At 37.7% G+C, this 18,183-nt stretch overlaps 1 protein-coding gene across 8 annotated transcripts in view; it reads right to left on the reverse strand.

Moving 5' to 3' along the window:
* The window catches only part of OTOGL (otogelin like), a 98,081-nt gene that overhangs the window by 40,982 nt on the left and 38,916 nt on the right, over window positions 1–18,183 (reverse strand). For 5 of the 8 annotated variants that reach the window (XM_052774508.1, XM_052774514.1, XM_052774513.1 and 2 more), the window contains exons 26-29: window positions 6,219–6,353; window positions 5,608–5,754; window positions 3,780–3,899; window positions 1,428–1,544 (exon numbers count right to left, since the gene is read on the reverse strand). In XM_052774508.1, the coding sequence (XP_052630468.1) occupies window positions 1,428–1,544; window positions 3,780–3,899; window positions 5,608–5,754; window positions 6,219–6,353 (519 nt within the window). The remainder of the gene's footprint in view (window positions 1–1,427; window positions 1,545–3,779; window positions 3,900–5,607; window positions 5,755–6,218; window positions 6,354–18,183) is intronic. The other 3 variants (XM_052774515.1, XM_052774511.1, XM_052774509.1) reach the window with 1 other exon arrangement.

An 18,183-nucleotide genomic window follows, 5' to 3' on the forward strand; every position in this document is an offset into this window, starting at 1 on the left:
CTTCCGTGCCCCCAGTGCCAGTCTCTGCTTGGGCTTTTTCCCATGGCACCCAGTTCCCCAGCCATGCAGCCTGCAGTCAGCTGCAGATATCCTTGATAGGAGGTCACTTTACATTACATTTGTAAGAGCTGTATTTTCACATGCTGATGAATAGGTTGCAAAACCACCTGAAAGATGTTTGCTTTACAGGCTGTCCCATTCAAGATGGACATGTGCATGTGAAAATACTTGACTACTAATTAAATAACATGTTTTGCACCTGACATGCATTTTTTAACATAAGTATGCTAAATTTTGGCATAATGTTTGCAAATTTTAATCACAGCATGGATAAGATATAGAAAATTAATGTTCAAGAGAAAACATCTTTCTTTGTGAGTTATAATAATACAGGTCCTTAAAAACTCTCAAAAGTTCCATTTTTATTTATTACTTTCCACTTTGAAAATACACTCATCACTATGTTCTCAGGCACAAGCTCAAAAAATTCTTTACATAGTAACTGAAGTCAACATTAATAAATCTCTCGGGTTAAGCTACTGCAACCTCCTCCTCAGGCAAATTCCTAACCATGTTGATATCAAACTTCAGTCCTGAAAGTCAGGAGGTTCATCTGGGACATCTAATGATCTCATTTAGTATTAATAGTCATAAAGAAAATAAGAGACTGAGATGAAATGTTGTAGTGGCTCTTGCTTGCCCAGGTGTAAAGAAGCACCTTCGATAATTAAATACCTTTGGGGGGCTAAAATCAGAAATAGGGAAAAATGTATAAAGCATGTCTTGCATTGATAAAGGGTGGACTAAAATGGAATAAAACATTCCCACACAAGTTATTGTTGCCCCTATCTTGTCTAGACTGAACTTAAGGACATTCTTGTAACTCAAGTCCCAGGCTCAGCAAGGTATTGGGAAAACAAGGACACCAAACCTCACAGTTTTGATAAAAAGCAGATGATAAGCTGTCAGCCATTTAAAAGTACTGATAGCTCTGAAGCTGAAATCTCATTCTCTCATATTTCTTTCTGTATTGAGCAGGACAGTTAACAAAATAAAACCATTTGAGATAAGCTGTAGGCACATTACACAAATGCTTATTTTAGAATCCTGCAATATATACAAAAGCCTTAAAAATTTTGTTACCTATATAAGTAAAAGCTATAAATAAAACCTAAAGAGAACAGAACTTTGATTATCCAGTCTATTAACTCATGGCTCCCAGTTATCACTATTATGTTTAGGCTCCAGCCTTGACAGGACCAAGGAGCTCTGCACAAACATAGCCCACCCACACAGAGATACTTGCACGGCTCTACTCTGTATCCTTCACGGCACTCAGACTGAGGGCAATGGCAAGAAGAAATTAATTACTGGAATTTCAATATTTTCCTACATGAGGTCACATCTTGGATATTTAATAAACTTACCACATTGCGACAAGGTGCAAAAACATCACTGTATAAAATTGAGCATTCCTTTTTGGCATAAGGGAACTTGCTCTGATGTACCTCACATGGTCTTAGTGTTTCATTTGGGCTCTTGCACTTAAAAACAAGCAAAAACACCACAAACATTTTATACGAAGGTGTGTTTACCATGGACTCAGGTACACTATAGTATCATGTAATTCAATACCTGCATACTCAGAAAACAAAAATAAAGTTTAAATGCTATCTTCTTCATCTTCTCCTTTCACTGATTTGTTGTTATAATTGAAAACATTTGCACAAAAAAGAATCTTTGTGTTTTGTTCTGAAGTACTAAAATGTTCCTGCTGTCTGCTCAGCGCATAAAGACAAGATGTTTTCTTTGTGACACATTATAATCATTACCAGAGCAACCAACTGTAACATCACAAACAAATACATGGTCCAAATCCATCCCTGGTGGTTTTGCACTGACTTTAAATGGAGTCACACTACAGATGGCTTTAGCCCTGTAAGTTCAAATAAAGAAGGAGCGGTAGGAAGATAGCAACCCATAAAAAAAAATAGAGTCAAAGATCATCGTGATAACTCAAAAATGGCTGAGATACAACTCCCTCTCCTAAAGTCTCTCTTCAAGAAGAAAAACAAATGAACAGAAAAATGTAACAAAACGACACTCAGCTCAGAAAACATGAGTTCATCCAAACCCATACTCTCTTGGTGCAGCAGGGAAGCTCAGGAGGAGGTAACAATGGATCCGTAGGCAGTATTGGGGTGTCCCAACGCAGCCTCAGCTGCAAGGCATCGCCCACCTATGCTGCCCTCCTGTGTGGATGCTCAGATGCCACTGTTGGGGGGACATGCTGCCACTCCCAGGAGGGAGAAACCCTGGAAGCATCCCACGCTTCCCGGTGCCAATGCAAGCATGTTTGCCAGTAGCAGAGTTGGGTTCTAGGCCTCCAGCTATCAAATACTTCTTTACAGTATTTAGATTTTGCAGAAGACATGGCCAGGATACATCTCTACGAAGGCCAAAGGTCCTTTCTGAAAAAAACCCTAACGCCTACTGCAGAGCAGATGAAGTGTCAAGTCTGGCTGAGCGCAGGCTGCCTGCAAGGCCATCATTGAACTCAGATCCTGAGTGCTCTGGCGGCCACAGAGATTGGAAGATTACATGAGATTTAAAAAAAAAAAATATATATATATGGCCACAAAAATGCAAGTGCAAGTTTGTGCTGCATAAGCAAAGGTTGTAACATCCTGGAAGTTAATGTGCTATGCAAACATTATACACTTTATTCAAGCAGCCACTGAACTGATAAATTGGAAAAGAAAAATTTATACACTCCATACAAAACATTTACACATTCCTTTATGTACCACCTTCTAGATGAGCCGTATAACCACCAGCACTACACATTTGCCTTGCTTGCTCACAAAATTTAAACATTTTGTATAGAGTAAAATAGATACAAAGGGAGATATTGAGGAAGAGAAACCTCAAAATCTTTACTCCAAAGCAGAGTAGGCATCATATTCTTTCATGAGGTAAGAGATTTTGGTTCAGTTTCCTGCTGTGAGTCAAGGAGAGAACAGATTAAAAACTGGTTCTCACAGACATCTTAAGGGAGTGCTTTACAAATACTGATTTTTCAGAAGGTTCACAAGGCTATAAAACCTTACAACTTCTCAGCACAAATTAATAAAATACCTATTCTCCTGTGTTATAAAACACAGTTGCAGTCATCCACTCTCTACAGCCTCTTTCCTTCTCCTCAGAAACAAAGTTTCCGTACTGGATTTTGCCTGTTGCTGTTCTGAGCCTTTTCTGTCTCACCCCTTCACAACTGCTGCTTCAGCAGTTTGTTCTCTGTTTACAAACTGCAACTAAAAAGAATCACCAACTTTTTTTTCGGTGTTCAGAAAGAGACTTTTTTCCAGACCTTTTTTTTCCAACTCTCAGATTCTATTTACTTTCAAATCCTGATGCCTCCAACACCAGAGAAATTAGAATTGTTTTTAAAATTGGGCTGAATCCAAAATATCAGAAGCAATGTATCTAACTTTGTAGGAAACTGAAATCCAGACAGCTGTGATAATTATCTTATATAGGGAAAAATATATTCTTCTCTAAAGAGATTGTTTGGTTTCATTTAAATTCAGTATATGTTTCCTATGACATAAGACATTATTAACACATTTCACATCTACAGACATAAAAGTTAAAATGTCCTCTTATACACTCACCATGAGTTTAGAAAATCACTGTACATCATGTGCTTATAACGTGTTCATTTATAAATTAAAATTATCATCTTTTTTTTCCAAATTTTTACCGGACATGGGACTTACCTGTCCTAATACCCAGCTGTCTCCAAACACCTGTGCATTTCTCACCTCCATGTTGTTTGATGTAGTCAGATCATTTGAAGTATATTTGTCAAAATTTCCACACAAACCTGCCAGTTTACCCTAAAAGAGAAGAAGGATTATTTTTTTTTTTACGTATACTGACAGTCAATAATCAGTACTAATGATATGTGGAATAAAGCACTCTTAAATGGAAAAAGGTGAATGCAACTCTGATTTATACTTTGAAAATATCTGACACTGCTACGCTTACAGGTCCATATTGCAAATAACTTTTAATAGAAATTTATGTTTTCATTTTTTCTTCCTGTTTTTCAGAACCTGTTTTTACTGTCTGCCTGTGAAAAAGGACTGGAATCTAGTCATATTTTTTTCTGAAAGCTTAAGAGTGCATCTAGTCCAAAAGTCAAAAGTTCAGGTGAATTACCTCATGATTTTGAAGCCTGACTGGTTGTTGTCATTAAAACTTGCTGCCTCTAATTTTAGCTCACAATAGCAAGAACATTTGTAATAGCAGTTACAAAAGAGACAGCTGCAACTTTCTTGTGTTGGGGCATGTGCTGCTGATGGAAAAAGTATATATACATGCATACATGTGTACGTACATAGACAAAAGATATTTCTGCACAGCAGTAAAATGTAAAGATGGATTTCTAGGGTGCTGTGGCTCACTTCAATTAATTCTTTTTCCTTAAGGTCTGCTGTAGACATTATCTTACTGAACTGGAGCCTCTGGAAGAAACAGTCATTGGAAACAGAAGGAGCTTTAAGTATTTGTGTCCCTGCATGTAACTTGCAGAACTAGAACTCAACTCCCTGCTAGCTTACTCAAAAGCAGAAGAATTTTTTTTCACTATGTGTATTGATGGCTGATAAATCAGCTTGTATGTGAAGTAAGCATTTTATGGCTACTGGGACAAAAGCCTATAGTAATGTTGTTTTAAAAGAGGATTAGATGGTCATTGTAACTTTAACACTTCAAAAAATCTGATACTGTATTCTACCATGGAGTGCTTTCTTTTCTTTTACTGGAAAGAGCCCTATCAATATGTGTGTTCGTGGTTGAGATGAAGCAGGAATGTAATTATTGAATGTGCAGATAAGGTTACTCTGCTAGGACCCAAAGACTGAGTTGCAGAGACACCAAGGCAGATGACGATGTAGGAATGGAACAGAGAAGAGCAACTGGCAAGAGAAGGAGCCTCATATTCTTCCCTGCATCATGGCTGAACCCTGTCACAGTATACTTATTAGGTTTAAAAGTCAGGTTTTGTCTAGATCCTTTCCTGTATCTTGTCTTCTCAATTTAAACCCAAGATATGACTCCATCTGTTTATCTCAGCAGTCTCTACTACATCTCAGGGTGCAGTTCCATCATCAGCTTAATCCAATCTGTGCTACAAACCTGCCATCTTCCATGTCGCTAGATATGGAAGCTTCTTTTCCATTGGCTTCAGCAATTATGAAAACACGCAGTAAACTGGGTAACTCAAAACTAACCCTCTCTTCCCGCCCCTGAAGTAACTTTGAGTCAGGGCTGAATCACTGCATATCTGCAAGGTTGCAATGTGTGGAGCAGCAGAGTAAACATGCATGTAGGAACCATCCCTTCTCTTCAGGAGTCCAGCCATTAAATCACATTCTCCATCTCTTCTTAACCTGGGAAATGCTAGCAGCTGAACACCATGATAAACAGCTATATCACTGGGAAAGTTAGTCACGAAGAAAAGACAATCACAGTTATTCAATAAGAGATCACATTAGCAACACAGAGAGCTACACAAAATCTCAGGCTTTTATTTTGGCTCACCTTCCATCGAGGTCCAACTTTAACATGAATCATTGTCTTCTTATCCCACAGAATTGTGATGTCCTGTTCTGGAAAGTGTATCACAGTATAATATCCAGCCTTCCAAAGCTGATAGTTAGATTTGTTTTCCTGTCCCCTCAAGGTCTTCTGACAGAAATGAATATTTATTAAGATCTAATAAAGTAATTCTACCAACATATACCGCCAGTTAATAACAAAGCGTATACTGAAGAATACTTTATCTTTAGGATATAGCTGGATCAATAATATTACTAGAAATGTTGTTTAATATTTTGTCTTTTCAATCGTTCAAGATTGCTTGGATTTTGTACCTTGTTTTTCCCTTTCAAAACCAAGCAGAAAGAAACAAATAAATGCCAATATGTTTTGACTGCTTGAGGCTTTTGAGCAGTCTTCTTTGTAGGACAAATAGAACTTGAAAAAACCAGTGAAAAAATAAGGTTTTTCCTGCGACCTGCTACTTTATCCAGGCCTAGGCACTTGTACTATGTTAGACTGAGAGATGTTTTCCAAAAACATGCTCCTTTAGAGTTGTACCTTTACAATGCTTATCTTAAAGGGCAACCCAAAAAGGAAAGAAAATAACTAACCTGCTTCTCAGAAGGTTCACTAAAATAAATCTCGGTGTCTCCAACAGTGATGAAAACATTCTTCGAGCAAACAATATCATTGTCAAAGCACTTTTTGTTCTGAGCAATTATAGATATATTTGAGTTATCTGTGCTCTGCAATATGAAGAAGAAATCATTTTACTTATAGATTCAATTGCATTTCACTCCTGCAGATTTATACCAGGCTTACCATCACAAAAAGATGGATAACTTAGTATTTACACATCTTTGAAATTAAATTTAAGAAAGCTACCAAACAAAGAAATGCATTTTTAAATTCAAAGCTGAACCCCTAAGCAACTCAAACTTTGGAGTTAAACACAAAGAGCCATTATGTTCAGCTGTGAGTCCTCTTTCTGGGGACTTCACAAACTCATAGGATCAGCCTACCCCTAAAATAAGAGTCTGGTTTAGGCTTTTAAAATGTCCTCATACGTGGAATTCAATATTTACTGCACCGTATGGTTGTCAAAATTGAGACATGCTATAAAAAGAGCTTTATTTTTAAACCAAGGTACATGAGATCAAGCTGTTTTCATATTTTTAGAAGCAAGAAACCTACCATCTGTCAGTAGTAGATAGAACAATTTTTGTACCACCACCCATCAAAATTCACAAAACATCAATGTTATTGGAGGGGCCAAATGTTTCTGTTGATATATTTGTTTGTATTTTTTTCTTTAACATCTAGAAGATTTGTCTAGTCTGTTGTCTTTTGATTTGTTGGTGTTTTAGCACCCCAAATTTGAATTCACTGCCTTCCCAATCCCATATCTGTTGGCGCTCCAGCCTGTAAATTAATAGATTCTAGGCACATAAAATCACTTTTGCACCTTGGCTCAACATATCTGTTTATTCATCTACAGCTTCTGTGGTTCTTCTGTACCCTGAGGGAAACACACATGCACCTTGTAATTCCCCATGCTAGGATTGGCACTGGAACAAAGGAGATGAGCTGTATTTTCAGAGTTGATAACACTACCACAAACAAAAATAAAGTTGAGTTACTCGTATTATTTCTTATTTTAATTTGCCTTTCAATTAATTTCTGTACAAATCCTTAAAAGTCAACAAGAAGCCATAACTATAGAAAAGATTTGAGAGCGTTAACTTCATAACATTAATATAAGCCAATAACAGTGCTTCCGAATCCAGTTAAATTTTTGATCTAATTCAGTCCTACAGTCATTACAAACCTGAGACAGATATGAAATAAAAATCTTGGAGGTGGTGAGCTATATATCTTACCCACTGAGTCATCCAGTCTTATGAGAGACAAAAAGATGTTTAAACTTCTCTTCTTACTCCCACCCTCCTTTAAACACTCTCTGAGACTATGACTAGCTGAAACTACTTGCAGGTGCTAATGGGCACAGTGGGATAGATGGGAACCGTGGCTTCCAGCAGTTCCCCAGTCCTAGGAACTCCTCTTGGCTCCCAGTAATGCTCTTGGAGAGCTCCACTTGGCCACAACAGGAGGGATCCCTTACCTTGGTTTGTGCCCACAGCATCTCTCCCCAGAACAACTCCCCTCCCTTGGCCGGTGTAGCCCTGAAAGGTGCTGGGTACATACTCCTAACTACTCCTTGCCTGTCTCTCGTTTGTACCCTTATTTGTTCTGTGCTCATCAGAATTCAAGAATTAAAAAAACATATCAGCAATTTTTCCTCACCAGTGAGAAACATTGCATACAGAAAATATGCGTGCTACAGGAAGCAGCTTTTTGTTTTTCCTTAATAAAAGCCACTGTTATAGTCACAGACCAAACTGTTTAAAGAACACTTTCAACCTAAAAAAAAAAACCAAACCAAAAAAAACCCCTAAACAACCCAACCCTAGGTGATGGGAAGCATAGAGGTATTTTTGCTGCCACACAGAGGAGGTGCTACAGCTTTGCTGTCCTTAGTCTATCTAGCATGGCCCACCAGCCAGAGGATGCTGCTACTTGGCATAGGAAACACTCTACAGCTAGTGTGAGCAAACGCAATGAACGTAAGGTATGGGAGACTGCCTGCAACCTTTATGTTACCCTGATGCCAGGGCTTAAGAAACAGGTGGTATGTGTTAGCAATTAGCTTGGTAGACAATGGTTCAGGTGGGTAAAGTTAGCCACTAGCTGCTAGTGGTACAGGGGTGTAGGAAATCAGCTCTTCATGATTTAGAAGGGGAACTCAGTTTAAAAGTACTGAAAGCTGCAGGGTAAAGCAAAGTTCATCTGTTCCATTCTGTTGTAAAGTTGTTTTAGGTTGCACTCAGAAAAAAATTGGTCACTACCTTTTTGGGAAATACATTGTGTTTTAATTAAGCCAGGCTTGCTGCTGGAGTCAGTCCCATAATTATTCCCCTCCAAGACAGATAACAGCCCAGAGCTTTTTTGGATTTATTGGAGGTGATGTGGTAAGTTAAAAAGGACACAAACTCATTAGTGTGGTAGATAGGATGCAAGCTGATACATTCTGTGCTGGCCAAATGAAAAGCAAGCAAGGAAACTACCTCCCCACCACAAGTCCGTTCAGAAAAGGACTTTGCTTGCGGTCTGTGGGTCTGTTTGATGCCTGGGACATTGTGGGCTGTTTTCATTGCAGAGTTCATTCCTCTTCAGTTAGCTTAGCCTCAGCAAAAGGGGACACTGAGTTAATAGGGAAGCAATGTCTTCACTGTAAAAAAAGAGATTGAGGGCTTTATTTTAAATAAGGATAGTTAATTGAGGCTAATTATCCCACTGTAAAAATACACCTTTTTTGGCAATGGAGACAAGTTCGTGGAGCAGCAGTGGGTAGCTGTATTAGCTATGCTAATTGAAGCTGCTGCCTGTGCCTTCTGACAGTCCAGGCCAATCCCTTCAGCTGAACAGCATCAACATACTCAAGTCAGAAGTTTTTGTGTATGGTTGGGATTTGAGCCAAGGGCAAAAGTTGAGTTATATTTCAAGTTAACTCTGCAGTAGAGAGAAGCCTGGAGACAGGGAGTGTTTTGCTGACCAAAGCCAGAACAGGGAGTCCTGAAGACATGTGAAGTATTTCCTTACTTGTAGGACTGCATGTTGGTGTTAAATTACTAGAAATGATGCGGGATGGAAAAGCAGAGAGACAGTGGCGGTGGTTCAGTAGAGCTGTGAGTAAACCAGACATTTAAGAAAAAGGGCTTTGCATTAAATCCTGAGTCTTCTGTGCTTTCTCTCTTTCTAATTAAGTCTTAGACCTAAACCCAAATATAAAAATGCCATTATGGATTACTTATCTCTTGTGGCTCAAAGCTTTCACAATAAGATTTTCTTTACATACATACCCTTGCTATTCTCTCCATACACCTCAATAAAAATTGATTCCTTTCCCAGCCATACAGTACCAGCCAAATTCAAAGTTGAATGACAGTTTCTACCATGGTCTTCAAATTATTCTGTAACTGCTATATGTGCAGCTTCTTCTTTCAGCAGGGAAGAAATAAAGTGCATTTGAAACTTGGCACTTAACTATTGCCAACACAGAAGAAAGAACAGGGACTATTTAGATAAAGTGAGGATCATCTTTTAATGTTTGTATAAAATGGTGATGTCTTGGGCAAATCTCGACAGCTCTTAGGGACTGTGATAGTATAAACGATAATGATCGAGTTCCATCTCTCTAATCCACACTGGATCCACACAGGTATGAAGCTTTTGTCATTACCACTAGAAGAAATGTCTGAGTAGACACTAGGAGCAGGTCTAATGAATAACAAGGTGGGGGGTTTTGTTGGTTTTCTTTTTTTTTCTGCACAGTCTCTTTCCAAGGCAGAGTCTCTCTTTACCTTTTTAGGTAAAATGCACCCAACAGGGGATGTACTACAGTTCATCATGTGAAACCTACTTACACTGACAGAAACTAGAAATAAAATGGTTTTCCCACTGCAAGAGTATCTTCCCACGTAAATTACCATATCCAGCCTGTTCCAACTTAATATCAGTTTCTTTGTGATAACATGGAGTTGCCAAGCAACAGGGAAGACAGAGTCACAGCTCTGGGCAGTCAGTCAAAAGCTCATTGTCAGTCCTGCTTCTCAGGACATTCTTTTTCTAGACTTCACTGCACTTTTTTTCCATATTTCTTCCTAGCTGAAAAAGCAAAGCACTGCTTTCCTTTTTTTTTTTTTTTTTTTGTAGTGCTTAAGAATGCTAGGGTTTATTTTTGTTAGAAACTTTCTATTTCAATAACCCGTTAGAATTTTTCTATTGCTATCAACCAATAAAAACACTGTGCGGTGTGCTTACATAGTCAAAATGCAGCCTGGGAGAAGACAACTTAAAAGTAGCTTCATTTATCCTCTTTGAAAGTTTCATTAAAATCTCTCTAACTGTTCAGTGTAAAGACACATTCTTTTCCATTCTTAATACCCTGATTTCCCCCTTTTTCTTTTATTTTGTTCCCTACAATACGCTAACTTGCAAACTAGGGTGGCCATAAAAGCATCTAGGGACATACTGGAAACTGCATAGACATAATTAGTCCTATTTTCCTTTTGTTTTAATGACTCTTTAGAGGTTTTCATATATAGCCACACACACAAGTACAAAAACTCTAAAAATACTGAAAAAAATATACAGTAGTTTAAAAAGTAGAATTTGCTTTCTCCTTCCTACATATTTTCACAGAGATACCATTAGCTCTGTTCAAACTTAACCTTTCAGGAAATTTTATGGAAACTCAGAATTAGCTTGGAGGTTGTTTATTGGGCTCTGAGTTTCTTCTGAAGCAACTTAACAATTGAAACTATTACTTCTAGTGAGCTTGATCCTAGGAGAAGTAAAGCATCTTAGCTGAGATTTAGGGAGCATTTAGGCATAAATATTTAAGTGTTTTTGGAGAGCAGACAAATGCCTTGGCACCTGACATGACCTTGCTCTGTTAGTTTCTTGTGCCATTTTGGGGGGGGGGGGTGATCTCCAGCTAATCAGTGAAAACACATTAATTATGCAAAACTCATTCACAATTTACACCAAGAAGCATCTCCTAGTGGGAGGCTTCTTTCGTTTTGCTGGTGTGATAATTTCTTCTATACCATTTCAAAATTATATCTATACATTCTGTGTAACTTTATTTAATGCCTGCTTTTGCATCCTGTACAAATTTGTATGGTCAAATGCTTTTCCCCATAGCTATTCAAACATTGGAGCAATATTGCTTGGAGTCAGCAGATGGCACTAATACACACTGTCTCAGTTTGGGAAGAAATCCACGTGAAATTTGGGAAATAATGCTATAGGAAAGATAGTAAGTGATCCTCTTACAGGAGAGAGAAAAGGAATAGTAATTGTACTTATTTTTCCACTGATGTTATGTATTTCTGTACAAGTATTTAAAAAAACCCACATTTAGGAACTAAGAACCTAAGAGCTAAACTGCTCATGCACACACACATGCACATAAATTCTCTTTTCCCCAGCATCTTCTACAGAGCTGCAAATTATGTGATTATTTTCACTTAGAATATGGCAAAGAAACTTGCAATACACCTGTAAGGTATGATGCATTTCTAGCATTGTAGCGTAGTTGAGTAGAAATGGAAGAGAACAACATGACTGAGCAGATTCACTGATGCAAATTCAAAGGGAGTGAGATTATTCCGGCTACTGACTCACCCTCAAACAGCTTCCAGATGTCTGCTATATGCTTCCATGATAACTCTTTCCTATTTCTTTCAGAGTGACTTCCCAAAAGGATACACCTCAGGCAGAATAAACTCTCAACAACTCTTGAGAAAGATGCATTACAAGTATCTGTGTGTATGTATACAAGCAATAGAAAAATAAATCATTATATCATATTTCCTTTATTATACATAAGTTTTTTGTAGTAGATTTTATGGCAATATAGAGTTGTTGGGTGTTCTGAGGTTTTGTCAAGAATATTTTTAAAATCCAAATAATTTTAAAAATCCATTGCTAATAATGAAAAGTACATAGCAGGGAATATTTTAATTGATATACTTCAAAACCTTGTTCTAAGTCAACTTTTCTTAACTTTGAAAAAGTTGATTAATCAGATAGAGATCTCTGGAAAGGTTTTGGTTTTCTTTTTTATATTTTAAGAGAACTATATTAAAAGGTTTGAGAAAAGACCATTTAGAACAGTTTTTCTTTTGTTTCACCTACTTAGCTTTGCCTGCTTGTGTATCAGATTTGTCTTTTGCATGGGTCACATTACTGCAATCCCTTTCTAATTAAAAATGAGATATTCTGAATATTAAGGATTTGGGAACATCCAAATATTTGTTTCCAAGTGACACCTTCTGAAACACAAACTATTCTGAATCACAAATCAGTAGCACAGTTGGTGGTCTTAGTTTTAAATATCTAAACAGGTATTTACATGAGACCTATTAGTATTGTTTTATTAATAAGTGCATGATAAATGTCAGTGTTTTATCATTGTTGGTTGTAGTGATAAAGCACAACATAACAGGAAAAAAGGACAAGACATAGTGGTGATAAATTTGCCTTTTCTGAGCTCTCGCAAATGATGGCAGGAGCTAGAAAGATGGAACTTGCACAAAGCTTTTATTTTTTTAAATATAACGAATGTTCAATGTGTTCATTTACACTGCTGAGGTTTAGTTTCTATGCATTCAGAAACAAAAATACTCATATCCTGACCTAAACCAGAGTAAATTTAATTCACAGTTGTCGTAGCTCACTCATAAGACCCAGAGTCGGAGGCCATCAACTGCTAAGCAGCATCCACAGGTGACTAGCCCGAGCATCCTCCCACTTCAAACACAGCAAAAGGCTTTCATTTTACAGCTGCCAACATACCATACAGCTTCCTGAAACAGCAGCACGTCATGCTGGGTTTTGCTCATCTTTTACTGCTTTATCAGCAGAAGATGGGCATCAACAGTCCATAAAGCTGTACCCACCAGAGCCAATCCAACTTGGGCAGTCATTCCTACAGTGAACTGCCTTTTCAGGCAGCCATCAAATTATAACATTTTAGAGTCAGTATAGCCAAAGGGCTGTAGATGCTGAACATTAACCCAAAAACAGAAATTCAAGGTGAAAAGGTCACTTTCTTCAAGCTGTGTGGTCGCTAAATGCCAATCTCCTCAGAAAGAGGATCCAACTTCTGAGTCACACTATGCACACACCGCCTCCAAACTGCCATTCTTATGGCAAGAAACTTTTCCCCAAGCCTTTCCTGGAAGCCCTCCATGCTAATCTGCACAAATTGAAAGAAATCTTTCCTTTGTTGGAGAAGAAAAGTGATTCATTCACTGCATAATTTAATGGTCTGGAGAATCAGGTGGTGGAGACGGAAAGGCATGTAGAGGTAATTGAGTCTGAAATCATTGATCTGGAGAAAATGGAACTAGAGCATAAATCCATTGCCAACTGTAATCAAATCTTTTGCTCACAGAAGGGGTAGAACAAATGGAAAAACAGGTACAAGCCAACGTTATCTGAGCACTGTGCTTCTCAGCTGAAGGCAAGGATGGAAGGGGATGTCTCCCACAGGGAGTTCACTACTGACCCTTACAGGACTTCCAGACACCCAGAAAAAAGAGGGCGTCCAGAAAGGTTTCCTCCAAAATCATGGGACTGATGAAAAGCAAACTGTTGGTATTCTTTGCAACTAGAGCAGGGCAAACTATTCACCATAAACAATATTTTCACTGAAATGTAGTCTCTCTTTTTTTGGACACAAATTTGCACACAAATTGTCAAGAAACACATCATTATTTCTACACAGTTACTGTTGCTCTAAATTATTTCACAAGTGGTTTAGGTGAACATATTTTGGCACGTCACTCATGAAATTGTTTGCTGGAATGTGGCTTTGAGGATTAGATATGTTAATTAAAAAATTAAAGTCATTCTGACTGGAACTCCATGTTACAGTTTTATTCCCTGAATAGATGAAAATTACTTTCAGAGTCAGGTTTCCAATTTAAAACATTTGTAATTTCAAATTCAACATTATTTATTTTCCCATTAAAATCTTCAGCATCTATTAAAAGAAAATATTTTTCTTAACAGTGAACAGTCAGTTGACAACATTAGTTAACCATGAACCTGCAGGTTTAGTCCTCCATACAGTGACTAACAGCAAGCAGAATGTATTAATTTTACAAACAGGCTACAAGACAGACCATGCAAAATACTATTTCATTCTATAGGTTTGCCAGCTTCATGGATCTACAGACTGGCTACCTGGCACAAATGATGTTGGAAAAAGCTGCACAAAAAATTACAGACATTCAATTAAGGGAAACCGGGATAAAGGCTACTCTGCCTCCTCAGATGTGACAAATCAGTAATTTAAGAATTGTTGCTTTGTGTGTGATTGCTCCAGCTTATGCTCAGTTTCATTTAAGAAATTTACCATTTGAGATAAATATATCAGTGAGTAACAGGTAAAAGATTATCAGTGCATCAACCAACTTCTGTATTAAGCACTCTAATAAAAGCATCATAAACTAAAAGCTTTGAACTTGCCTCAAGTTACAAAAGAAGGGGTATGCAAGAAAAGAACTCCCTTGCTGCATTCCCCAGGGCAGACCAGGTATCTAACACTGGGCATTACTCATCAATAGGATAATCATTTGGGAAACTGTAGTACTGGTTCACCCGACACATGTTTTGTTAAATGAACCTCTGCCTTAACAAATGGGCTCTCATGTGGTGTCTTCTGGCCCAAAAGAGTTACATCTGCACTTCTAATCAGCATAACAGTTCAATTATTTGATCAAATGTCTGGTTATTGCTTTCATAATCCTCCAACACACTAAATCTGGAGATAAATTTGGCTTTAAAAGAGCCTTCATGGTTACATCAAAAAGATTTAAAAGGTGACTAAAATGGCCAAACCCCCAATGTCAGATGAAAAGAAGTGCAAATATTTTTATCGCATGCTTTAAAGTTAGGACTAATCCATAAAGTGTGAATACTTGAGGATGAGGGCTTAGTTCTTCTGACCTCCATCTTTCAGGATACAGGAATAACACAGTCTTTTTTCTTGGCTTTAGGACCTTATTGACAAAGTTAATGGAAAGACTTCAGTGGGTTGTTTTGGGTTTTCTTTTAAAAGGCAGATAAGCATTTCAACAGAGCTCGCTATCATTCAAAGATATTCTGACGGGTAGACTATCCCTCTAAACCCTTGCTTGGAGACTTCCCCAAATCAGAGAAAATATAATTCTGCTTCTCAGAAGAGAACAAGTCTGAGGGGCTCCAAGGGCACTGACCCTGCAAGCCTTAATAAATGCACTGAACTGCAGGACTGAAAACCACCACAAAGCTAGAAAAAGGGCAACACGTGATAGAAGGACGGCAATTTTACTATAAAAGCAGAAGTCTATGAAACAGGCAAGGGGAAGAAATAGACTGCACGTACAAATAACACACAGTAAAAGTTTGCTAGAAAAAAACCACATTTTGTTAAGGAAAGAATGTAGCATCATCAAAGACAGAAAATGCACAAGAAAATGGAAGAAAGCAAGCTATTTAAATCTTTTTAATTAAGAAATTGGTTGGCTTAAATTCATCAGTATTCAGATTAGCTAAAATGAAGTGTTTACATGATCTACATTGATAAAACTTAAATGAGTTGGTCTGCTAAGTTTTTTCCTTTTTTCCTTTGAAATTACTGAGGTTTTAAAATGTTAGAAGCAAATATTGATGTCTTCCCTGTGACTGTCATTTATTCATACAGGGACTTTACTTCTCAGTGTGTAACGTAACTCCTAATTCCTTGAAAAAGATGAAGTTATTTAATGAGTCACTACTGCCCTAATTTTTCTTAACTGCTGCATCAAATATTTTTGGTCATTTTCTGACTGATACATATATCTGTTGAACTAGTTATAAAGGGCTTTTTCATACACTTACTGTCACCTTAAACAAAAAGGCCTGACAGATGATACCGGTGTTGAAAACAAAGTTTGAAGTTTCATAATTGGCTGAAAGTTGATACTTGATTTTTCGCCCATAAGAGCACAAGAGCTCCTTATTAAAAACATAGTAAAAGGTAAGGATGACTTCTTTGTTTGTTACAGCGCAATACAGGGACAAATTAAAGAGCTGTTCAAACAGATTACATTTAGGGAGGTTAACAGCCAAATGAAACAGTGAGGGTTGGTAACGTGGATAGGAACAGTGCATTATCATGCCACTGGGGACATGGGATTCAGATCATAATTCTTGGACTCAGTTCTACATCTGGGAGGAACTAGTATGCCAACAAATTTATTGTAGTTATCATTTCCCTTATTGCACGCTACAACACCTTTGTTTAGAGTATATAAGATGACAGAGACAAAGCGGTCCACTTCTCATAGGAAAAAGATTAGTAAAAGGGAAAGGACAAAGTTATTACAGTGTCATATATACAATACTACAACCACTCCAGCTGTTTCAATTTCAGGTGTTTGGTGAGCCCTTTACCTGTCATAAAAATCAGCCTTGTAACAGCACCACGAACTACCATTAAGTCAACGGATTGTGTACTAGCAACTATCAAGTCTATGATAGTCTGTAATACCTTACAGGTGAGGAACATGAAGCACCCAGCACATACACACCATGGCAGGGGGGGTGGACTAGATCTTTAAAGGTCCCTTCCAACCCAAACCATTCTATGATTCTATGACTTAAGTTAAAAAAAAAAAACAAACAAACAAAAGAACCCAACATTGGTTTGTAGAGCAGGTAGCATGGTTTAGGTGGCAAGACTGCCCCAGACAGCTATTCCTGCCAAGGTGTTAGGCAAGGCATTTAAACTTTCGCAACTACCTATACTTTCCCACCTTTCATATGGCTTGTTTATTTGGATAACAGGCTATAAGAGACAGGGCTCTCTTGCATACCTTCTGAGCAAAGAGTAGCTCAAGGGAGACTCATTATATTGCTCTGATACCACTATTGAAAAAATGTCACTGCACATGGCCACAATGTAAGGGAGGATGATTATGAAGAAACAGCCATGGAAACCTCTGCTCTAGGAACAACAAAGCATATTTCAAAAAAGGAGCAGCCTCATCATGCTGTCAGGTCTGCACATATAATGTAGTTTAACCACATCAGTATGTGGTACAACTGCATAGATGTACGTGGTACAACTGTGGTGTAACTCTGTACATGCAAATAAAAGCATATGTGAAATTGGAGGATGGATGACACTCTGGATTATCACTCAGGCTGCCACTAGGAAGATGCCAGTTACATCTGTTTCATATATTTTTCTCACATAAAATTCCATTCCTGCATAGTAGTAGCTAATTTAGTGCCTATCTTCATGGTAGCATAGTTACAGTTATTTTTTCTGTTCACTGATTTGCATATTTCATTGTTGAATTTCATCCTCCATTTTATCATGCAGTGTTTTCTGCCATAAGATTTTCTGAACCTTTTAGTGGTCTGTCTTTGTTTCAGCTGTTCAGGCTGATTCTTTACCATCAGCATACTCCACCTCAATCCTCACACTACCTTTTCAAAATTGTTTCTCAAGATGCTGAAACAATCTCAAGATCCATGTCTCAGCATGGATCCCTGTGGGATATCACCAGGATTTCTCCATTCTACAAAAAGGCCATTTATTCCTATCTTTTAACTTCTAACTTTCAATTCGTGTCTCAAAGAATCTTCGCCTTCATCCTATGAGAGACTAGTCTCTAAAAAATATTTGTTGAAATCTGTCTCCAAAAGGACTTTAAGCTAAAATACACACATATTGACCTGATCATCTTCATCCATATGTTTATTGACTTCATGGAATAACTCGGAAGATTCATCATGCATAAATTTCTTTCACAAAAAAAAGAGTTCAACTCTTCTCCAATTGTAAATTCTCTTTATTAGAATTTCTATTAATTTCCTTCATATGTAAATCAGACATATTGGTCTGTTCCTGCCAAATTCAGCCATGGAGTCCTTTTAAAATATACTGCTATCTTCCATTCCTCTGATTCCAGG

The sequence above is a fragment of the Harpia harpyja genome, chromosome 23 (assembly GCF_026419915.1).
Source record: "Harpia harpyja isolate bHarHar1 chromosome 23, bHarHar1 primary haplotype, whole genome shotgun sequence".
In the NCBI taxonomy this organism is placed as follows: Eukaryota; Metazoa; Chordata; class Aves; order Accipitriformes; family Accipitridae; genus Harpia; species Harpia harpyja.